This window comes from Delphinapterus leucas, chromosome 21 (genome assembly GCF_059928025.1).
Source record: "Delphinapterus leucas isolate spDelLeu-1000000601 "Yukka" chromosome 21, BTC_Dleu_Yukka2, whole genome shotgun sequence".
NCBI classification, from domain to species: domain Eukaryota; kingdom Metazoa; phylum Chordata; class Mammalia; order Artiodactyla; family Monodontidae; genus Delphinapterus; species Delphinapterus leucas.
The window spans coordinates 14,193,235-14,217,640 of NC_143149.1; the positions used below are offsets into that span (position 1 = coordinate 14,193,235).

The 24,406-nt window shown below is 40.3% G+C and overlaps 1 protein-coding gene across 1 annotated transcript; it reads left to right on the forward strand.

Annotated features, from left to right (window-relative positions):
* The first annotated feature begins 603 nt into the window (after positions 1 to 603).
* On the forward strand, positions 604 to 23,809 carry CYP4V2 (cytochrome P450 family 4 subfamily V member 2). Its single transcript, XM_022571035.3, has 11 exons — positions 604 to 1,220; positions 5,629 to 5,741; positions 6,130 to 6,215; positions 7,015 to 7,205; positions 7,618 to 7,687; positions 9,164 to 9,290; positions 11,256 to 11,441; positions 14,439 to 14,541; positions 15,351 to 15,485; positions 15,579 to 15,758; positions 17,202 to 23,809. Exons 1-11 carry the CDS (start codon positions 626 to 628, stop codon positions 17,372 to 17,374), a joined length of 1,959 nt encoding a protein of 652 aa, XP_022426743.1. The 5' UTR covers positions 604 to 625; the 3' UTR covers positions 17,375 to 23,809.
* The last annotated feature ends 597 nt before the right edge of the window (positions 23,810 to 24,406 follow it).

Consider the following 24,406-nt stretch of genomic DNA (forward strand, 5'->3'; position numbering starts at 1 on the left):
ACTGTCTCCTTATCGAAACCTCCCCTCCCAGCATCACTTACCTCCACCGCTTTCAGAGAACGCGACCTCCATCCTCTCCCACCCGCCCTTGCCTTGTTCTCTTGGGGTGCTACCTTTTCTTGTTCCCGAAAATATTTTGAAAAATATTTGGATCACAACAACCTTACTCAACTCCCCTGTGTCGCAATCAGCCATCCGATGCAGACTGATAACTGGTGCCCCTAAGGTCGTGTCCCTAAGGCTACTCTGGATCAGAGTAGGTAGCTGCCCGAATGACCCCGATGCGGATGCCAGGATGCAACCCACCTCCGGGCGGGTAGGCAGCCAGTCCCAGCGGAGTGGACCACTGGCAGATGTGCAAGGAAATGAGCTTAGGTACCCAGCCGGGAAAAAACGAGCTCCAGAGGCTGAGTTTCAAACCAGATACTTATTTCCATTTAAAAATATCCTGCGCACTCTAGCCTGAGTCGTCCCATTCCCAGCAGAGGGGGGCCTATAAGCCAAAGCTCAGCCCCCTCTGGCCCCGGAGTGCCTCTCCGTCACTAAGCTGCCTTCCATTTCACCTTCAGCATCCTCCCCGCTCCACCCACTAACGTGCCACCATTTACATCAGCGCAGCCCACAAATGCTCGTTTCCCGGACTTTCGTTTTCTGCTCGAAGCAAACAAAGAGGCCGGTTACGTCGGCTTGGGCCCCCGCAGTGCCTGATCGAGGAGCCTCGGAGACTCCAACCTTGTCGCGAGAAGCAGGGCTACCCCCGCTTCAGGGCGGCCAGGCCTGTGCCCACCTCCGGCCGGACGGGGAAGTGAGCGGGGCCGGCGACGCCCCCTTCTGCTCCCGGAGCGCCCCGCACCCTGCGGGCGCCGCCCGACTTTCCAGAGGCCAGGAAACTCCGCCAGGGGCTGGCGCCCTTGACCTCCCGGGGCTGCACCGCGCCCGCCGCCCCGAGCATCCCGCCCCGCGGTCCCGCAGCCTCAGTCCAGGTGCAGAGCGGCCCGCAGGCGCGATGCTGGCGCTGTGGCTGCTGAGCTTCGGGCAGAGGTTGCTGCTCTGGGGCGGGTTGTGCGCGGTCTCCCTGGCGGGCGCCATCCTCACCCTGCACCTCCTGCGGATGGTGGCGAGCTACGCGTGGACATGGCAGCAGATGCGTGCGGTCCCAACCTTGGAGGGCGCCTACCCCTTCCTGGGACACGCGCTGATGTTAAAGCCGGACGCGAGAGGTAAGGGACCGCGCCCAGGCCGGCCAAGTCCCCGTCCCAGGGATGGGGGCTCCCGACCTGCGCCGCGCCACCGGCCTTCTTACAGCCTGGACACCAGGGCTTGAGGTGCTGACGCTGGGAGAGAGGATTTGTCACCCGCTGGAGGATGGAGTCCCAGTTCTATTTAGTTTCCCTATGACACCTGGCAAAATTGCTAGTGCCCTCCGTTCCCAACGAACTTTTTCTTTGTGTACAGCGTAGGTTGCAGTATCTCTGAGCTTTTGTCCTGAATTTTTGCTTCTTCTCTTCCCACATCCTACCTGCTCCTACCTCAGAGCACTGCAGTCTTTGCTTCTGTCTTGGCTGTTAAAGCCTTAAAGGCAGAAACTTCCCTGAACAAGGCAAATTCTTAGAACTTAGAAATCTCCCTCTCTCTCTCTCTCTCTCTCTCTCTCTCCCTCTCTCTCTCTCTCTCTCTTCCCCTCTCTCCCTCTCTCTCTCCCCCTCTCCCTCTCTCTCCCTCTCTCTCCCCCTCTCCCTCTCTCTCTCTCTCTCTCCCTCTCTCTCCCCCTCTCTCCCTCTCTCTCTCCCTCTCTCTCCCCCTCTCACATTTATTTATTTGAAAACCACATTTGTAAAATCATCTTGGATAATACTTAAAGCAGAGCTAACCTCCCCTTCTATCCTAAGGCTTTATAGTATTAAAAAATAATTGTGTAGAAATATGAACCCTCCCCTCCCCACAAAAGAAACAATATACTTGAGGAGTCTCATCATATTCTTTTTGGGAAGTTTTCTAAGAATTGAAATCTCTATTGAGTAAGACCTGTTTCAAAACAAACTGTGAGTTGACTGGAATATTTAACATAATTCTCTTTGGAATTACTTTCTGAGTGAAGAGAATGACAGTGTACTGTCTTTTATAAAGGGACTTTTTGATCCGTCATACAAGTACTGGATTTTGGCAACAGGTAAACTTTTGCTCAATTTCCAGCTTTGCAACCAAGTTGATGGATTTGGGGAAGTTGTTTGAAACTCTCTAAGTTAGAGGGGTTTTGTTTGTTTGTTTACCATTTACTTGTAAATGTAACTGTATTACAGAGTAATTTTAAGGATGAAATTTAATGCATGTGGTATCTAGATCACTGTCTAGAACTTGGTTAGACTAAGTTAGTTAAAGCTGTCAATCAACCATTTATTGAAGCCCTGCTTTGTGCCCAGCATTGAGCTCAGCAAAATTGGGGATATCAGAATATTCTGAGAAATATTCCCTGTTCTCAGCACCTTTGTCTCTTATACAGGAGGCTGTGCCTTTCATTTTGTGGCTACTGTCCAAATTCTGCCCTCAGTAATTCCACCTGGAGTATTGCAGTTGCTTTCCCATGAGCCCTTTGAACTCTAATCTCTTGCTTTTGCATCTATGTCAGCACCCGTCTTCCTCAGCTGCCACCTGCTATTGGACCTGATATCTTCAAACCACAGATTCAGACTTCCCTGTCTCCTCTGTCAGACCAGACCAAGGCAGGCAGTATATTAGCACGAAGCCAGATATTTTGATACTGTTGACCTGACCCAGCTCTTTTCATGGCAATGTTACCAACTGTCTTGACCAGAAGACATTTTGAAGAAGTGCAGTAATATGGTTAAGGTGGTGCATTCTGGGGTCTGACTGCCTTGGGTACAAAGCCAGATTCCACCATTTACCAGCTCGGTGATACATTGGGCAAGTTGCTTAACTGTGCACAACTTCCTCAATTGTTTAATGACAGTAATAACAGCATCCCTCCCCATATAACTGTGGTGAGGCACAAAAGACATAATACACCTGAAACCCTGAGCACTAGATCTGACATATAATAACCTGCCATAGCAAGTAAATATGACATAATGAATGTTAATTATTTTAAGATTATTATTATTAGGTTTGGCGTGCAAACACTTAAAAAAATCAAGACTATTGATTTAATTTTATATGCAGTGGACATCCCCAGCCTTAGCCCTTCTCCAACTTTGAACAACTTGCCCTGAAGCTCAGGGGTGGGTGAAGCTTAAGGATGGAAGAGGACCAGGGATGGACTAAGCACGAGCACATTTTTTGACATGGAAAAAGAGCTGAAGAGCTTAATGGTTCTGTTTTTTATGCCATACCAGTTTTTCCCCTTGCCCAAATTCCCACATAAAAAAAAAAAAAACCCTGTCAAAATCTCAAGCATCATATTAGTAGCCTCACAGTGAGTTTGGGATGAATCCCACTGTTGTCAATCAGGCATTCCCATTGCCCAGGAGAAGCCCTGGATACCCATATGCCTCCCAACTAGCCTTCCCCTCCACAAAATTGGAAAGGAAGAAGTAAAGCTGTTACTCTTTGCAGATAACATGATATTATAGAAAACCCTAAAGATTCCAGCAAAAAAAAATTATTAGCGCTAATAAACTACTTCAGTAAAGTTGCAGGATACAAAATCAATATATAAAAATCAGTTGTGTTTCTATACACTAATAATGAACTATCAGAAAGAGAAATTAAGAAAACAATCCCATTTACAATTGCATCAAAAAGAATAAAATACCTAGGAATAAATTTAACCAAGGAAGTAAAAAAGGTGTACACTGAAAACTATGAGACACTGCTGAAATAAATTGAATAAGACACAAATAAATGGAAAGATATTCCATGTTCATGTATTGGAAGAATTAATATTGTTAAAATTTCCATACTATCCAGAGCAATTCTCAGATTCAATGCAATCCCTATCAAGCTCTCAATGACATTTGCCACAGAAATAGAATAGTACCAAATTTTGTATGGAATACAAATGACCTCAAATAGCTAAAGCCATTTTGAGAAAGAAGAACAAAACTGAAGGCATCACACTTCCTGATTTCAAGATATATTACAAAGCCATAGTAATCAAAACAGTATGGTATTGGCATAAATGCAGACACATAGATCAATGGAACAGAAAAGAAACCCAGAAATAAACAGATGGTGGTCAATTAATTTAGCACAAAGGATCCAAGAACACATAATGGGGAAAGGACAGACTCTCAATAAATGGTGTTGGGAAAACTAGACAGACACTTGCAAAAGAATAAAACTGGACCACTATCTTACACCATGCATGATAATAACTGAAAATTGATTAAAGACTTAAGTGTAAGACCTGAAGCCGTATACCTCATAGAAGAAAACATAAGTGGTAAGCTCCTTGATTTTTTGGATTTGACACCAAAAGCAAAGGCAACAAAAGCAAAAATAAACAATTGAGACTACATCAAATTAAAAAGCTTCTGCACAGCAAATAAAACCATTAAGAAAATGAAAAGGAAACCTACAAAATGGGATATATGATTTGCAAATCATATATCTAATAAGGGGTTAATATCCAAACTATATAAAGAACTCATACAAGTCAATAGCAAAAAACCCTGAAAAATCTCATTTAAAAATGGGCAGAGGGTCTGAATAGACATTTTCCCAAAGAAGGCATACAGATGACCAACAGATACATGAAAATGTGCTCAACATCACTACTCGTCAGGGAAATGCAAATAAAAACCACAATAGGACTTCACCTCACACTTTTTAGAATGGCTATAATCAAAAAGACAAGAAGTAACAAATTTTGGCAAGAGAGAAGGGAACTCTTGAGCACTGTTGGTGAAAATGTAAATTGCTGCAGCCACTGTGGAAAACAGTATGGGGATTCCTCAAAACATTAAAAACTGAACTACCGTATAATCCCTCAGTTTCACTTCCAGGTATATATACCAAGAAAATGAAAACATTAACTTGAAAAGATATATGCACGCCATGTACACTACAGTATTATTTACAGTAGCGAAGACATGGAAGCAACCTAAGTGTCCATCACTGGACGAATGGATAAAGAAAATGTGGTACATACACACACACACACACACACACACACACACACACACACAGAGGAATATTATTCAGTCATAAAAAAGAAGGAAATATTGCCATTTGTGAAAACATGGATGAACCTTGAGGGCATAATGCTCAATGAAATAAGTCAGACAAAGCAAGGCACGTATTTTGTGATCTCACTTCTGTGTGGAATCTAAAACAACAACAACAAATATCTCTCTGGGAGATATTAAGTGACTTGTCCAAAGTAAAACAAAAACAAAAACCCCAAGGAACCAAAAGACACAATAAGGAACTTATTACAAAATTTTTGTCTTTTAAAAACTTTTTATTCGAGTATAGTTGATTTACAATGTTGTGTTAATTTCATGTGTACAGCAAAGTGAATCAGTTATACATATACATATACCCACTCTTTTTTAGATTCTTTTCCCATATAGGCCATTGCAGAGTACTAAGTAGAGTTCCCTGTGCTGTTATCCTTATTAGACAAAATTCTTGTCTTGATTAAATTTAAGATTAAATATTTTCTCCCAGATTTTTTTCAGCAGATGATTCAGTACACTGAAGAATACCGACACCTGCCACTGGTGAAACTCTGGCTTGGGCCCGTACCTCTGGTGTTCCTTTATAACGCAGAAAATGTGGAGGTGAGTATGTGGCAGATGTGATAAATATTCCACTGTCTGTCTGATGGTGTGGGAATCTCATTAGATGTGGTCATCCTCCGGATTCACCTGCCTCTCCCCTCTCCCCTCAAGAAATGACTCTGCTTGGTTCCTAGTTTGTGGGAGGAACCAGGAATCATCTTGGACATTTTCCTTCCTTTCAACTCCATTTAGTCCTTAAGACTGAATGACAATTATACGTTCAAAACTCTAATTACATTTCTTTGAGGCACAGGAATGAAAATGAATCACAGAGAAATAACAATTATGAAATCTTGCTTTAAAAATTTGTTGTGTTCTAGCCAGGTGTTCTTATAACTGAAATTGTTTTGATGTCTATATCCCTCAATTTTTTTTTTCTCTTTTAAAGGTAATTTTAACTAGTTCAAAGCACATTGACAAATCCTATATGTACAAGTTCCTAGAACCGTGGCTTGGCCTAGGACTTCTTACAAGGTACCTCAGTGGAAATTTGTAAAGCTGTCTTGTAGAAACAGTTATTTCTATGAGTAATTTGTTATTTCAGGAACTGACACAAGGTATTCTTCCAATAGCAAGATTGAGGTATTGGGAATTATGGGAGAAGCTGGAAGGAAAGGTCCAGCTAACAATGGGCCTTTGATAGATAGGGTGTATGGTAATCTCCAGCCACTATATTCAATAATGATAATCACTAGTGTTCCAAGAAAAATGAGGAGGTACTGATGTATAAATGGAGTAAAGCCAAGGATAGTTTGCAGAAGGGAAATCTTGAAAATATAATGAAAAAGGCAGTCACCCTCAGAGAAGTGTATCGAACACAGCAGCCTCACTTCTTGAGTTGGCACCCAGAAACAGGACTCCATCCTCTGAGAAAGGGCCTAGCAAGAGAAAGGCAGGACCCTGGTGGGGACTTTGGAGAATTCAGAGATAGTAGAGATGAAAGAAAATCATGGAGCAGTGGATCATCTGAGGACTAAGATGTTGATAGAGGGGAGAAAAATTCTAATTTTTAGAAACTCAGAGCTTAGAAATTTAGAACAATTCTTAAATGTTTCCATTTTTAATGAATACTCTTCTAAACATTAGTAATATAGAACAGTATTCAAAATATTCACATTCTGTAACTATAAATGAGTCTTTGTCATTCTGACCAAAGCATTTGAGAATCTGTAGATTAAGCTGTTTCAAGAGAACTTGATGATGACTATATTTATATTTTATTTGTTTCAGATGTTGCTTCTTTTTTCTTTGTAACCGTGTATTTTATTTCTAGTACTGGAAACAGGTGGCGCTCTAGGAGAAAAATGTTAACACCCACTTTCCATTTTACAATTCTGGAAGATTTCTTAGATGTCATGAATGAACAAGCAAATATATTGGTTAATAAGCTTGAAAAACATGTTGACCAAGAAGCATTTAACTGCTTTTTTTACATCACTCTTTGTGCCTTAGATATAATCTGTGGTAAGTCTCAATGATTTATTTTTAAAGTTAGGATGTAATGATAAAATGGCACAAATAGAAAATAACAGTCCATAGGGCGGGGCGGGGCAGGGGAGAAAGGACATTGGGTTCTTCTGGAAGGTCCTATTGCTAAATTAGCCACCTGAGAAGCAGCAGCCATTCATAGGACTTCGGACAAATGGTCACTGAGCCAACATGACCAGAAGGTCTGAGGGAAGGAAGGGCAGGAACTGGGAGTAAGAGAAGCAGTAAGAGAAGCAGGAACTGGGAGTAAGAGAAGTGGGAAAAGAACAATTCTACAATATATATGAACAGAACAGGACATAATGTCTTTTTTCAAGTGTCTGCCACTGGAAAATGTAGCCAAGATATGTGCATGAATTGAATGGTTGCTTCTCACTATATTTTACAGAAACAGCTATGGGGAAGAACATTGGTGCTCAAAGCAACGATGATTCCGAGTATGTTCAAGCAGTTTATAGGTAAATGAAGCCCTAATTATTTCTAAAATTGTTATTGGGAATTCCCTGGCAGTCCAGTGGTTAGGACTCTGCGCTTTCACTGTTGAGGGCCCAGGTTCTATCCCTGGCCAGGGAACTAAGGTCCCGCAAGCTGCGTGGTGTGGCCCAAAAAAATAAAATAAAATTGTTATTGATCAGGGCTTTAAAAAATTCTTGCTAATAATTTCTGTCTGTACTGTAGCTTTTTCATCATTTCAAAGTGAAACATTATACTAAAAATTAACCTAACCATTTAAGCATATCTTTCAACAGTACAGGAATGGTTATGGCACATCCAGATTATGCAGTAATTTTAAATGACTATTTTATAATATATCGAGAGATTACATTATGATGCTAAGTGATAAAAGAAAGACATAAATTTTTTGGTAGTTTGATAACCACTAGGCATAAAAAAATTATTCATAGAAAAAGCTAGGAGATACTATACCAAAATGTTAGCTGCGGTTATTATTGTGTGTGTGCTCTCTTTCTTATTGTGTTTTGGTTTTGTTGTGATTCATTCTCCTTTCCTATATTTTCTGCACTGAGTATGTATTATTTTTTAATTGAAATAATCAACTTTACTTTTAAAATTGCTTGTGATTATTCAGCTATTAAGAGGCAGGGCCAGGATTTGATTCAATGCATCCTATCTTTAAGTCCACGGCTCATTTCACTTCATCTTAACAGCTACTTGTTGAGCATCTATAATCTGCCATTCACTGCACAAGGTACTGACTAGTTTTATACGGGCACATGAAACAGAACAGCAGGGGAGACAGGCATTGAAGCAAATGAATATAAACTTATAAATTATAATAATTGCTTAGAAAGAAAAGATCAAGTTGATATGAGAGAGGAAAACAGGGATGTGTTTTACAGATTGCGTGGTCAGGAAAGGTCTTCTCTGAGGAATTGACATCTAAGCTGGTCATGAAGGAGGAAGATCGTGTAGGGGTCTTTCTGCTTCTCACTGGGAATAATGAGGGTGGTGCTCCTGACAGCTATGTGACAGATGAGCATTTAATGAGCACTTTTCTGTGGAAGAGGGCAACCCGTAGTTTACTGGCACTACGGAGGAGTGAGAAAGCAAATGAGTGGACACCATAAAGAGGCAGATTTCATATCAGCTTGTGCTACAAGAGCCACAGGCAGCCTGGGGTGGTCAAGAACTCTCCCTGGAGAAAAAGAAGCAGAGATCAGATGACCATTTAGTAAGGATGTTTTATAACAGATTCTTCATTCCTCTAAAGGACCCATTAAATGTTTAAGCTTCACTGGATGTGGAATACCCCATGCCTTCATTGTTGAGTGTAAAGCCTGGATCTTAGTAGCCTCTAAGACGAATCATTATCATCCCTACATATTACCCTCATTGAGAGCGGGCATCAATTAGGTGCTCACGAAATACACATTTTCAGTGTATCAGCTGATGTGTTTTTATCCTATTTATAGGATGAGTGATTCAATACATCAAAGAATGAAGATGCCCTGGCTCTGGCTTGACCTTTTGTTCTTTATATTTAAAGATGGATGGGAACACAAAAGGAGCCTAAAAATCCTACATAATTTTACCAAAAATGTAAGCCCTTGATTTTTTTAAATTGTGATAAAATATACACAACATAAAATTTACCATTAACCGCACTCCCAGTGTTCTGAAACCATCACCACTCTCCATTTCTAGATCTTTTATGCGTCCAAGATTTTTATGCTGTGTTAACATACCCTGGAGCCTGTGTCTCATAAAATAAAAGTTGAATAATAATGGAAAGAAGGAGACAGTGTGATTACATTTTAATTATGTACTCACCAAAATATTAATTAAACACTTGTTAGGTGCCAAACACTGTACCAAGTGTTAAAAACATAGTAGTAAGTAAGATATGTATGTCCCCTGAAAGAGGTTAGTCTAGTAGAGCAGGTTGTCTATTAAAAAAATTACAAAATGTGATATGAACTATAAATATTTATTAACAATCAGGGTGCTATGTTGAATGAATAAAGAGGAGGGGATCCATGTTATGAGAGTCTTAGGGAAAATGTTTGGATTAGGCAGTAGCTTTCAAAGGCAAAGGGCATTTATAGCAGTATCTCAACTTGGAAAAGATTAAAATTAAGTAGATGTCACTATTTTACTTCCAATTAAAAAATAACAAGGAGATAGTGATATTGTTTCAGATATAAGATGTCAGTCTTGTGTTAAACATGTGCTTTTGACAAAGCAATATTTAATTGAAAATATACATCAAATTATGATTTAAATGTACTGATAAAAGTACCAATTTAAATATATTCTCTCTTTGCTGTCAGTTTCAGTTTAAACTATATTGGCATTTCTTCCTTACAGTGAGGTACAGCCTGTCACCAACAGATCATGTGGTTCCCAGTCAGGAAATGTTGGATGAATGAGGTGTTGGATTGAGGTGGCCACAGTGGAGGACAGAGTTATCTCCATTACTCGGCAGTAGGAGAATGACCACATTTTTCCTCAAATTACATGCATTACTATCAATATCAATAATTAATGAATTCCAAATTGGATGGACAATATTATTTATTTAATAAATATTGAAAGTTGCATACTGAGTGCCAGGCCCTAGGGGGTTCCCCCAAGAATGAAAGGAGATACGGTGTTTTGTCCTCAAAGCACTTAGGATCTATTCATTCAAATCACTTAGCAGCAGGTTTGGTCAATTGCCTGATAGGAGAAGAAAGTTGAAATGTATAGCCAAATTAAGTTTATGGGCTTTAATTCTTTTATTCGTTCAGCAAAGATCTAAGGAACGTCCTTAAAATGCCAGACAGTGTTCTAAGGGTTGGAATTATATCAATGAACAAAGACAAATTTGCTGCCACATGGATGGTACATTCATGCATTATATTATATAGCAAGTATACTATAATGTCAGGTGGTAAGTGAAATGGAAAAAAAAAATGAAGGCTAGAAAGATAATGAGTGCTAGGGACCAGGTTAGCAGTGATCCGGGAAGGTCTTTCTGATGGTGTGAGAAGGGGTCAAGACCTTAAAAGGAGGGAGGGAGTCAGCCACACTGGCATCTGAAGAAAGAGAAATCTAGGCAGCAGGAACAGTGAGCACATAGGGTGAACTGACTGCTCAACCTGCTGTTTCTTGTCCCCGATGCAAGCTGTAACGAGAGCAATCCATTATTAGTCTATTATATAATGATTGCATTCTCCCACCACCTAAACTTTTTCTCATTAGCTCATCCAAATCTCTAGGGCACCACTTAGGGGATTACTAACTCTATCCCCGTGTTAGAAAGATGGCAGAAATAGCACTTGAATATTCTGAATTTGTCTGACATTAAATTTGTTTTTTAAAGTCTTACCAAATAATGTCCTAAAATGTTAACAGGAAGCTTTACTATATTTTCCACAAGAGCCTAAGTTATTGTTGAGTTAGAACAGGAAAGGTTTCATGGAAAAAAATCCATGAAAGAAGCTAGTATATTTTCATAAGAAAATATATTATGAGGCTACATCAAATTCCAAACAAGAGCATATGATTGTTTAACTCATACAGGTCATCACTGAACGGGCCAATGAAATGAAGAGACATGAAGAAGGTAGAAGTAATGACAAGGACTCTCCTCCACGCAATAATAAACGCAGGGGTTTTCTCGACTTGCTTTTAAATGTGACTGATGACCAAGGGAACAAGCTGAGTTATGAAGAGATTCGAGAAGAAGTTGACACCTTTATGTTTGAGGTATTTTATCTCATCACATTATTTTCAGGTATCATTAAACAAATTGCAGTTATTTTCTAGAATCTTTAGCATAATTTTTTAAAGTTTATTCAAGTTTTAAAGTAGCTTCATATAACTGAGGATGAGTCGCTACATTATAATTAGAAATTACAAAATGTAAGAACCTGATTAAGTACCAGATCAGCTTTCTTCTTCAGAAAAAGCCTTTGCCTCGTGGTGAGTATAGCGCTAGACACATTGTTTTCTCAGGAAAACCTAAAACCCATTGGATTTTTCCAAGTAGAAAAGAAGTCAGAAATTGCTTTCCCTATATTGCTTCATGCTTTTTAAAACTTTCTGAAACCCACAAGTCTGTCTTTTCACTACCTCCTTTTTGAAGTTCTAGCAAATGAGTGCTTAGCTCTTGCTTTGAGCTGCCCAAACTAGAGAAGATAGCAAGAGCCCTCCGACAGAGAATTTAACTAGTTTGTGATTCTAAAGGGATTTCTGACCTTCAAATAATGAAAAGAAAGATGCAGTTTTTACAAAAGGTAATTCTAGCATTATTAAATATTACAAAGAGTGAATCTCTCAGTGTGTGGATTGCCAAATAAAGATGAAGAAATGGTTTTAAAAAGCTCCCTGTGGTAATATCCTGGAAGTGGAGGAAAGTGAAGGGCATGGGTAGCTTTGGATGGCTCAGTACATGCCAGCCATGGATGGTGTGAGCAGCCCTGCTTGCAGGCACCTGGGTACAGCGTACCTCTGGGTACAGTGTACCTCTGGGTATACTGCCAGATCGCACATTCTCCCGGGGGCACAGTATAGGAAAGCAAGCTGTGTCAAGGGTCCCTAGACCCGAGTTCTCATTCTGGCTCCATGCTAACTAGCCTTATGAGATGGTGCCAATCATCTCAGATTTCTGTCACAGCTTCCCTGTGTATAAAATAGAGAGATGGATTAGATCAGTGGTTTTAAACTCCTTTTTTAAGCAGAGCGCTTCATTGAAAAGAAATTTTATGCAGAAAATGGACATCTAAATTAGCTAAAAAGTGGAGCAGTGTTAAGCTGGGGTCTCTGGGGCCAAATCCCACCTCTAACCTGTACTAGAGGTGGGACGTCGGGTAACTCATGGAGCCTTTCTGGGCTTTGGTGTCCTCACTGTTATAGCACGGGCCTCGCAGGATAATTACCAGGATTAGATGAATGATTTTTTAAAGTGCACGAAGAATCTTGCCCGGCACATGGGAAGGGTGTGGTGGATATTGGCTATTATCATTTGAAGTTAAAGTGGAGAGACCACCTCACATCTCCGCCCTGCATACACACGCACACACACACGCCCACATACATACACTCTCACGCACACGTGCACACACACATCCTTCTCCTACCAAAAACCTCTCACTTTCATGAAAACAACCAGAATAATGATCCGTTTCTTCCAGCTCTAACATTGTTTGAAATTCTAAGTTCTTTCTTCTTTGCATCAAATAGGAGACACACCTCGTATGATTATAATATGGTGACCTCCTCCATAAAGAGGTTGCAGGTTATTACGACCACACCTTTCCTGCCCCAGATGCTGGCCACTGGATACTAAGGTTCCTGCCCCTGCCCTGTCCCACCAGCCCGCTTCTATAAACTGTGTGCTTTGTGCTTTGCTTAATCCTGCTTTCCTCGGGTAGCAGACGCGTGGAAGCAGGAAGTTCAGCCGACATCTCTTACACATTGGGATCAGGCTTCCGCCTATAAATTCAAGCGAAGTTATTAAGAATTCTTTAGCAAGAGCACTTCCTCCTGTGACTCTGGTAAACAACTGAGTGAAATGGGCCAGATCTGGTCCGCAGCTCAGGGTAGTCTCTGTGAAGGAACAGCAAGCCTGAGAAGAGGCAATGGCACCAATATCAGAGACTCGGAAAATATGTATTTTATAAAATTGCAGAATAAACCTCAAACAATTCAACTTTGAAGCTGTTTTATGAAGCAAGTGCTTTGGAGATTTCTGCCCAGAGAAAGAAAAATTATAACCATTACTTGTGTTGCATGGGGAAAATGGAAAAGTAAGAACTTCCATAGAGGAAACAATTTGTTTTCGGTTTAGTTCCCCTAAAAGTCTTATTCATAGAGTTATAATATTATTATTGATTTTCCAAACTTTTTTTTTTCTGCAGAACTCATGTAAAAAAAAATTCTTTGTCTGTTCTTAATCTCTAAAATGTAAATATCTGTATCAGTTTTTCACAGAGTCTTTCTAAAGGAAAGTTGAATTAGTTTCTGCAAAGTACTTAGTATTTTGCCTAAAGCTCAGCAAGTATTACGGGAGGCTATTTATCAACTTCCTGACATGCAGGATGCTACTCAGACCACACATAGACACCCTGGCGTCCAGGGCTGACAGGTAAAGCCTACCTTACAAATGCTAGAAGGTGGAGGAGTACAGATCTGGTAAACTGGCTCATAAAAGTCAGGCTTTTTCCCCTTAAAAACAGTCAAGAGCACCTAGTTCCCTTGGAAGGCCCCCTTATTAGTACAGCCTAGCCACTTCTCACCACATATGCATACTTCTTCTCAATTATGAGAAGAATAACCATTATGATACTTTTCAGATTTAATCACCTACAGCAGATCATTTATAAGTTGACTCAGAGGTTCTGTTCCTATTTCCCTTTGGACAGTGTACTTACAGCCTTCCTTTCATTCCTCAGAGCATCACAATTACTTTTTTATATCATGTATTACTGGAAAAGATTCCTCTTGGTAATCTCCCGTCCCTCACAGTGATTCAGTGAGTTGACTGATGGCTTTTGGAGCTCGAAGGACCTTAGAGTGTTGAAACACCTATCTAAGCATGAACCTTCCCTTTGAAGGGATTGTTTTGTTTCTCACCAAGGTGAAATACTGTACCGAATTGTTTTATTCTGTCTCTGTCAAATCCAGAGACAATTCCAAATAGAGTTCTCTCTTCTAATCTTCGCAATACTACTCCACTAAGTTATTTTTTCCTTACATTTGTAGGGTCACGATACGACCGCAGCTGCAATAAACTTGTCCTTATATCTATTGGGTTCGTATCCAGAAGTCCAGCAAAAAGTGGACAACGAACTGGAGGAAGTGTTTGGTATGTTTCGTCCCTTCACTATTTACACTGTGGGTACCATGACCATGGAAGCAAGTGCCGTTCCTGCTCATGAAGCATAAACAGCAGGACCTGTTCTAAAGATACAGCAATAAGCAGGAAGGCCCCCCTATGGGATCCCTTCCAGTCCCAGTCTTCTTAGCAAAGCCTTATTCATCACTTACAGAATACAGGCATTTGCTAATTGCATGGCATGTGACTGCACTGGGCTAGATGCTGGGGATGCACAGATAAATGTTACTGTCCTCAAGCATCTCACTGCTTAATATATGAAGCAGACATATCTACATAAAGCATTGAGTCATGGGGTCAAGGAAAACTGTTTCATACAGCATTGCATCTGGCCACCAATGAGAGAAAAGATGCATTAAGCCGGTAGCGCAAACTTTTCTACGACACAACCAGCAGTCCGCAGGTAAGCTGTCCTAGGCTGATGCCAGCAGTGATGTCACTGGAGTCCCAACACCCCAAAAGGAAACTCTGTCCCATTAATCAGCCACTCTCCTCTCTTCCCCCAGCCCCTGGCAACTGCTAAGTTACTTTCTGTCTCTATGGATTTACTACCTGTTCTGAATACTTCCTATACATGGAATCCCACAACATGTGACCGTTGGTGTCTGGTTTCTTTTACTGAACATATCTCATTTTATTTTGATTATGGGTAATACTAGAAACTCTACTTTAGCTGTAGGTATTTAACATGTTTTGATGCATGTATTCTTCTTCAATGTCCCATCCCCCAAGCTCAAATAATCCTTTCCTTGTTATCTCATGTATTTACTTAAAACCAGGGAGATCTGATCGTCCTCCTACCTTAGATGACCTGAGGAAACTTAAATATCTGGAATGTGTTGTTAAAGAGAGCCTTCGCCTTTTTCCTTCTGTTCCTTTCTTTGCCCGTAATCTTAATGAAGACTGTGAAGTTGGTAAGAATTCTATAATTTGAATAGGAGGGAGAGTGGATTATTTTAATGTTTGTCTTGCTCCATCCTCATGGCCTATTGACTACTTCTTGACAGCGGGTTACAAAATCGTGAAAGGCTCTCAAGTAATCATCATGCCCTATGCACTGCACAGAGATCCAAGATACTTCCCCAATCCTGAGGAGTTCAAGCCAGAACGGTTCTTTCCCGAGAATTCGAAAGGACGTCATTCATACGCATATGTGCCCTTCTCTGCTGGACCCCGAAACTGTATAGGTTTGTATCCGGCAGAACTTGTTTGACCTTTCAGGCCTGCAGAGTAGGGGGTTTCACACAAAAATTTCTTGAGATGTAGCAGCCCATAGGCAACTGTCTTTTTAAAAAACTGGCTTCCTCTTCCCTCCACTTTACTATACATTATTGTTTTAAAATATGACTGTCATAAAGTGTATTAGTTTGTTAGGGCAGCCATAACATGGTACCACACACTGGGTGGCTTAAACCACAGGAATTTATTTTCTCCCAATTCTGAAGCTAGAAGTCCAAGATCGAGGTGTCAGCAGGATTGGTAATAAACACCTGCTTAGCTTGTAAGTGATCTTCTTCTCCCTGTCTCCCCACATGGTCTTTCCTCTGTGTGTGTCTGTGTCCTAATCTCTTCTTTTTATAGGGACCACCAGTCAGATTGGATTAGGGTCCACCCATCTGATTATTTTATTTTATTTTTGACCATTTTAATTTAATTACTTCTTTAAAGTTCCCATCTCCAAATAGTCATATTCTGATATACTGAGGTTTAGGACTTCAACCTATGAATTTGGGGGGACACAATTTAGCCCATAACATAAAGCATAAATAGTTTGAAAATGTTGTAGCTTTTAGATTAAAATAGAACACACTTCATATGGTACAAACCCTATTTATAACAATTAGTTATATTTAGCTTAATTTCTGTGTTTGTTGATTTTAAGAACTGCATTTTGCAAAACCAAAACACAAGATGCTTACCACAAGGCCAGACGAAGTTCTTAAGCAAAGTGAATGCACGTCACCATGCATTATAAAGACTATCAGCTTCAGAATCTCTAGCATTTTATCGTTTATGTAACTGCAGACATTTGTAAATTAAGGCCAGATTTAAATGGATGAATCTGACGCTTATTTAGTACCTCTCGAGTAAATTAAATTTAAGTTAAAGGCCTAAATAAGAAATCAGTCGAGGGCTTCCCTGGTGGCGCAGTGGTTGAGAGTCCGCCTGCCGATGCAGGGGACACGGGTTCGTGCCCCGGTCCGGCAAGATCCCACATGCCGCAGAGCGGCTGGGCCCGTGAGCCATGGCCGCTGAGCCTGCACGTCCGGAGCCTGTGCTCCACAACGGGAGAGGCCACAACAGTGAGAGGCCCGCGTACCGCAAAAAAAAAAAAAAAAAAAAGAAATCAGTCGAGAGTAGTGATTCTCATGCTTAAACGAGCCCAGGATTCATCTCAGGTTTTGCTAAAATACAAATATCTGGCCCACTTCAGCTGTTCAGATGCACTGGGTGGGAACAGGAAGGGCACTCAAGAATCTTCATGTTTTACAGGCATCCCAAGTGATTCTGATTCTCCCAGGGCCCACTGCGAAAATATAAAATTGCCTGCTTCCTCTAATTGGACTTGTGATTTCTCACATTTGAGATACATCTATCATTAAAGTGTTGCTATTTACATTAATTTGAAGGTCAAAAGTTTGCCATGATGGAAGAAAAGACCATTCTTTCCTGCATCCTGAGGCATTTTTGGGTAGAATCCAACCAAAAAAGAGAAGAACTTGGTCTGGCAGGAGAACTGATTCTTCGTCCAAGTAACGGCATCTGGATCAAGTTGAAGAGGAGAAACACAAATGAATCCTAACTATGCTACTGGGCTGCTCTCTTACCACAAAAAGGTCTTTCTTTAAAGGAAGCTTTGCATTTACAATTTGTAGATCATGAACTCAATATTCTTAATCCCTAAACCTAATTTTTTTCTTGTCCCCATTTACCTTGGGGTCAAGTCTACCAAAGTGCGAGTTTTCATATCTCCATCACCATCATAGCTCTGACCCCTGGTCTTGATCCCAAAAGTAAACTGATGCCTGTACCCAAATAAACACATAAAAGCTTCTCAGCAGAGGGATCCACAGGCCAATCCAATTTCAATCAACGGACCCAAAGGATACAATTTAAGTTCCAGAATATTTTTAAGGTATTCTTGTAAACTCAGGAACATACAGATGCATGTATATATATACATTTGTTTGAAAAGGGTGAGTAATTAAGTACTTAGACATAAGGAGCTTAAGTTTCAAGAATTATATCAGTGGCATCAATTATGAGAAGAAAAACCATTATGATACTTTTCAGATTTAATCATCTACAGCAAATCACTTATAAATTGACTCAGAGGTTCTGTTCCTATTTCCCTTTGGACGTGTACTTATAGCCTTCCTTTCATTCCTTAGAGCATCACAATTACCTTTTTATATCATGTATTATTGGAAAAGATTCCTCTTGGTAATCTCCCGTCCCTCACAGTGATTCAGGGAGTTGATTTATGGCTTTTGGAGCTCGAAGGACCTTAGAGTTTATCAAGTTATGCCGTGGGCTCTCCCTATCCACGAATTCTGAATCCATGGGTTTAACAAATGGCTGATAAAAAATATTTGAAAAAAAATTCCAGAAAGTTCCAAAAAGCAAAGCTATTTACATAGCATTTACATTGTATTAAGTATTATAAGTAATCTAGAGATGATTTAAAGTATACAGTTGGAGGTTCAAGATGGTGGAGTAGAAGGACATGCGCTCACTCCCTCTTGCGAGAGCACCGGAATCACAACTAATTGCTAAACAGTCATGACAGGAAGACACTGGAACTCACCAAAAAAGACACCCCACATGCAAATACAAAGGAGAAGCCCCAATGAGAGGGTAGGAGGGGCACAATCACAATAAAATCAAATCCCATAACCGCTGGGTGGGTGACTCACAAACTGGAGAACACTTATACCACAGAAGTCCACCCACTGGAGTGAAGGTTCTGAGACCTGCGCCAGGCTTCCCAACCTGGGGGTACAGCAACGGGAGGAGGAATTCCCAGATAATCAGACCTTAAAGGCTAGTGGGATTTGATTGCAGGACTTCGACAAGAATGGGGGAAACAGAGACTCCACTCTTGGAGGGCACACACAAAGTAGTGTGCACATCAGGACCCAGGGGAAGGAGCAGTGACCCCACAGGAGACTGAACCAGATCCACCTGCTAGTGTTGGAGGGTCTCCTGCAGAGGTGAGGGGTGGCTGTGGCTCACCGTGGGGACAAGGACACTGACAGCAGAAGTTCTGGGAAGTACTCCTTGGCATGAGCCCCCCAGAGTCCACCATTAGCCCTGCCAAAGGGCCTGCAGGCTCCAGTGCTGGGTCACCTCAGGCCAAACAAACAACAGGGAGAGAACTCAGCCCCACCCACCAGAGCAGCACCCAGCTCTACCCACCACCAGTCCCTCCCACCAGGAAGCTTGCACAAGCCTCTTAGATAGTCTTATCCACCAGAGGGCAGACAGCAGAAGCAAGAAGAACTACAATCCTGCAGCCTGTGGAACAAAAACCACATTCACAGAAAGATAGACAAAATGAAAAGGCAGAGGGCTATGTATGAGATGAAGGAACAAGATAAAACCCCAGAAAAACAATTAAATGAAGTGGAGATAGGGAACCTTCCAGAAAAAGAATTCAGAATAATGATAGTGAAGACGATCCAGGACCTCGGAAAAATAATGGAGGCAAAGACTGAGAAGATGCAAGAAATATTTAACAAACACCCAGAAGAATTAAGGAACAAACAAACAGAGATGAACAATATAATAACTGAAATGAAAAATACACTAGAAGGAATCAATAGCAGAATAACTGAGGCAGAAGAACAGAGAAGTGACCTGGAAAACAGAATGGTGGAATTCACTGCCATGGAACAGAATAAAGAAAAAAGACTGAAAAGAAATGAAGACAGCCTAAGAGACCTTTGGGACAACATTAAATGCACTAACATTTGCATTATAGGGGTCCCAGAAGGAGAAGAGGGAGAGAAAGGACCCAAGAAAATATTTGAAGAGATTATAGTCAAAAACTATAACCACCCAAGAGATAACCACCCAAGTCCAGGAAGCACAGAGAGTCCCAGGAAGGATAAACCCAAGGAGAAACATGGTGAGACACACAGTAATCAAACTGACAAGAATTAAAGAAAAATGATTGAAAGCAACAAGAGAAAAATGACAAATAAAATAGAAGGGAACTCCCGTAAGGTTAACAGCTGATTTCTCAGCAGAAACCCTACAAGCCAGAAGGGAGTGGCATGATATATTTAAAGTGACATACAATGGAGAAAAGACAGTCTCTTCAATAAGTGTTGCTGGGAAAACTGGACAGCTACATCTAAAAGAATGAAATTAGAATGCTCCCTAACACCATACACAAAAATAAACTCAAAATGGATTAAAGACCTAAATGTAAGACAGGACACTATAAAACTCCTAGAGGAAAACATAGGAAGAACACTCTCTGACATAAATCATAGCAAAATCTTTTTTGACCCACCTCCTACAGTAATAGAAATAAAACCAAAAATAAACAAGTAGGGGGTTTCCCTGGTGGCACAGTGGTTAAGAATCCGCCTGCCAATGCAGGGAACACAGGTTCGAGCCCTGGTCTGGGAAGACCCCACGTGCCGTGGAGCAACTAAGCCCACATGCCACAACTACCGAGCCCACGTGCCATAACTACTGAAGCCCATGCACCTAGAGCCCATGCTCCTCAACAAGAGAAGCCACTGCAATGAGAAGCCCATGCACCGCAATGAAGAGTAAGCCCAGCTCGCTGCAACTAGAGAAAGCCCACGCACAGCAACAAACACCCAACACAGCCAAAAATAAATAAATTAAATTTATTAAAAACAAACAAAAAAAACCAGATGGGACCTAATGAAACAAAAGCTTTTGCACAGCAAGGGAAACTATAAACAAGATGAAAAGACAACCCTCAGAATGGAAGAAAATACTTGCAAATGAATTAACGGACAATGGATTAATCTCCAGAATATATAGACACCTCATGCAGCTCAATATTAAAAAAACTAACAACCCAATCTAAAAATGGGCAGAAGACCTAAATAGACATTTCTCCAAAGAGGACATACAGATGGCCAAGAAGCACATGAAAAGCTGCTCAACATCACTAATCATTAGAGAAATGCAAATCAAAACTACAATGAGGTATCACCTCACACTGGTTAGAAAGGGCATCATCAGAAAATCTACAAACAACAAATGCTGGAGAGGATGTGGAGAAGGAACCCTCTTGCACTGCTGGTGGGAATGTAAATGGATACAGCCACTATGGAGAACAGTATGGAGGTTCCTTAAAAAACTAAAAATAGAATTACCGTATGACCCAGCAATCCCACTACTGGGCATATACCCAGAGAAAACCATAATTCAAAAAGACACATGCACCCCAATGTTCACTGCAGTACTATTTACAATAGCCAGGTCACGGAAGCAACCTAAATGCCCATCGACAGATGAATGGATAAAGAAGATGTGGCACATATATACAATGGAATATTACTCAGCCATAAAAAGGAACGAAATTGGGTCATTTGTAGAGACGTGGATGAATCTAGAGACTATCATACAGAGTGAAGTTAGAGAGAGAAAAACAAATATCGTATATTAACACAGGTATGTGGAACCTAGAAAAATGGTACAGATGAACCAGTTTGCAGGGCAGAAATTGAGACACAGATGTAAGAGAACAAACGTATGGACACCAAGGGGGGAAAGTGGCGGGTGGTGGGGGTGGTGGTGTGATGAATTGGGCAATTGGGATTAACATGTATACACTGATGAGTATAAAATGGATAACTAATGAGAACCTGCTGTATAATAAAATAAAATAAAATTCAAAAACAAACAAAAAAAGGATATTGACAAATACAGCTCTGATTCTAAGGACCCTGTATTTTCAGTTTATTCTGATGTGAAATCCTCCGTTGTTTTATTTCTTTAAGAAAATATTATCTCCTAATAAAAAGAAAATATGTTCATTATGTAAGATTTATTTGGAAATTAGAGATGAAAAAATAGAAATCACCCATAAAATCACCCTATGGAGATAGTAGTAATATCTCAGTATATCTATTTCTAGTGTTGTCCTATACCTAAATATAAATACATATTTACAAAATTAAGAAAAAAAATAAAGTATACAGTTGGATGTGTGTATCCATATGCAAATACTACACCGTTTTATATAAGGGACTTAAGCATCCATGGATTGGTGTCTGCGGGAGGTCCTGGAACCAATCACTTGCGGATACCCAGGGATGACTGCACTCCCTTTTATTAGAAGGGAATGAGTTCAATGGAAATGTACGTTTCTTCCCAAATTTAGGCCACTAGTGGGTGATAAGGTTGGCAACAGAGGTCTTTAAATCTCTCCACTCCCATTATGATGACACTCCTACAATATGCTCTTGCTTTATGGAACTCATGTCTCGATATGTCATTAGAACACAGATGTTCTGCCTCTGATTTTGGCATATTTCTTCTAGAATTCTTTCATGGTTAAAGGAAAAGAGAAGCCATTCATCTGTATTAGGTAACCCAGTCATGACTCACTTAGTTTAGTGTTGGACTTTCAGTAAATTCAATCCTCCAGAACATACCTGTCAAGCTGATAACTGACACCCACTCCCTGAATTTTTATGCCATGGACAACATCTCTAGTCCCTCACTCAGTGACTTTTTAAAACTTCATTTAATAAGTAATTTTAATAAAATTGTTTTTTCAGTTTTTCCAAGGCCATAGCTGATAGAAATGACAAATTAAGAGCATGGAAGATGTATTCTTCAATGGATATCAAAGAAAGAGCTTACAAAAACAAAGCCACCTGGGAAACACCATAGGCTGCAGCCCACTTTAATATCCAAAAGACGCCAGTGTAGACCACCCAGCCCCTAAGCTGGTCGGAAAAAGTCAGGGACACATGTGATGCAAGTAGAAAAGAGTCCCATCCTATGGTTAACCTTCTTATCTAGAAAGTGGATATACGTAGAAAATCTTGTTCCCAGATGACCTTGGATAATTGGAGTTTTATTTGTGGAAATCAGTCTTATTTATCAATTTTATGCACTTATGTTTAATCCTTTGTGTTTGTTTGTTTGTTTGAAGTGACCCTACATTAAATGTAAAATTCAATGTAAAGTAAAATATTGCTACATGTTACCTTTTGGACTAAAATCTTCATTTAGCCCCAGAATAATCTGTTACTCATATTTTAATTGGAAATTCTCCAAAACCGTGGCAGAGTTGGAAATGAGAAATTATATCATCTTCTGTAGTATGGAAATGCAGGTGCTGATTTTTTTAAATTAAAGGATGATCAAATATCCATTTATATCCCCATTACCTGTCTTACTTCTACTCAAAAGAGGTATCTCAAGAAAAATAAATTTTAAACATGGGTGCTACATTTTATTCTAAGAATTGATGTCAGTTTGAAATATGAATGATTTTAAAGGATAAGTTAGTGGATGACTGATTCATAATGTAATTAAAGTAAAAGCACTTTTGAGTTGATGTCATTAGTGTCACTCAGGCTTTCTAACAAAATGATCCTCATGCTGTTATCACAGACTGATTTAGAGTTTCCCATACTCTGAAGAATAAACTAGAGGAGAAGGAGAAATACCAGAACGTTTTGCTCAGCTGATAGCAAAAAGTAAAATCTCTTAGGGCTACCTGGGAGTCAGCAAAAACCATAAGCATCATTGGGTCGCAGGGATTTACAGCTTAGAAATCTCTCCAGGTGGTGGACTGTTGAATTGATGTTCTATTCCTTGTCACAGACAACCAAAGAATGTCAGCTTTGAACCAGCAGACCTTTCTCACAAAGAGATACTCGGCACAGAAGGGTCAGTTTTTACCCTGGAAGGTATCTGGATCAAATGCATTTATTTCCAGCATCTAATGAGATGCTGATAGAAACATTTAACTTTGACCCCCTTTTGCTAGGAACAGCACCTTCTTTATTTTTGGAGTTATCGTGGGATATCCCCACCTTCTGTTCTCCTCATCCTTTTGCTTCCCCAAACCACCCCTGCTGTAAACATGTGGTTCTAGAGGAAGCAATGGAGAGCCTCCCTCCTGCCCAGTCACTCTCACTCTTTGAATCTCTAGGTCTTCTTTTATACTAACAGCAGAAGGAAACTCTGTTTTTAAAGGGGTCACGTGACGAGATTAGGCACACCCAGATAAGCCCCATTTTGATTAGCTCAAGGTTGACTGTTTAGTAACCTTAATTACATCTGCAGAATTGCTTTTGCCCTGTAACATAGCGTAATCATGGACAGACAGGGTACCCCAGCTTCTTCAGTCCCTGGGATCTGAGTGGGAAATCTTGGGAGACATTTCAGAATTCTGCCTACCACTGCCTCTTTCCAACTTCATTCTGATTTGGTTCTTCTGAATCTACAAAGAAATTTTTAGTTTTAATGTATTATGAGAACATATGTTTCACTGTAAGAAAAATTCAAAAGAAACACAGAAGTATATTTAAATAGGTTAAAATTGGTAATTGCACCTTTTTGGGAAACAACCTCCGAGGGTTTCTGCTGTGATTCGGAGAGAGGGTAGTTTTTCTCCCAGTCATCTTTTTTTCCTGATGAGGCCAGTAGCAGATGAAATCTCCAATTTAAATTCTTTAACATTGCACAAGCCAGAGGATTCCCTTTTGTCGTTTGCTGGTGTACCATGTGATACCCTGAATTTAAATGGCGGTACAGCATGAATATTTGAAATATGCTACTTCATTACAGCCAGAAACTATTTTATTGGCAACATTATCCTACA

What these genes read in the sequence shown, in the direction of transcription:
- CYP4V2 (XM_022571035.3), top strand. Translation starts at nt 626, where the DNA reads ATGCTCGTTTCCCGGACTTTCGTTTTCTGCTCGAAGCAAACAAAGAGG. An exon ending in TATGTTCAAGCAGTTTATAG is followed by an intron (nt 7,688 to 9,163) that starts GTAAATGAAGCC and finishes TCCTATTTATAG; the next exon opens with GATGAGTGATTCAATACATC. An exon ending in TACATAATTTTACCAAAAAT is followed by an intron (nt 9,291 to 11,255) that starts GTAAGCCCTTGA and finishes TAACTCATACAG; the next exon opens with GTCATCACTGAACGGGCCAA.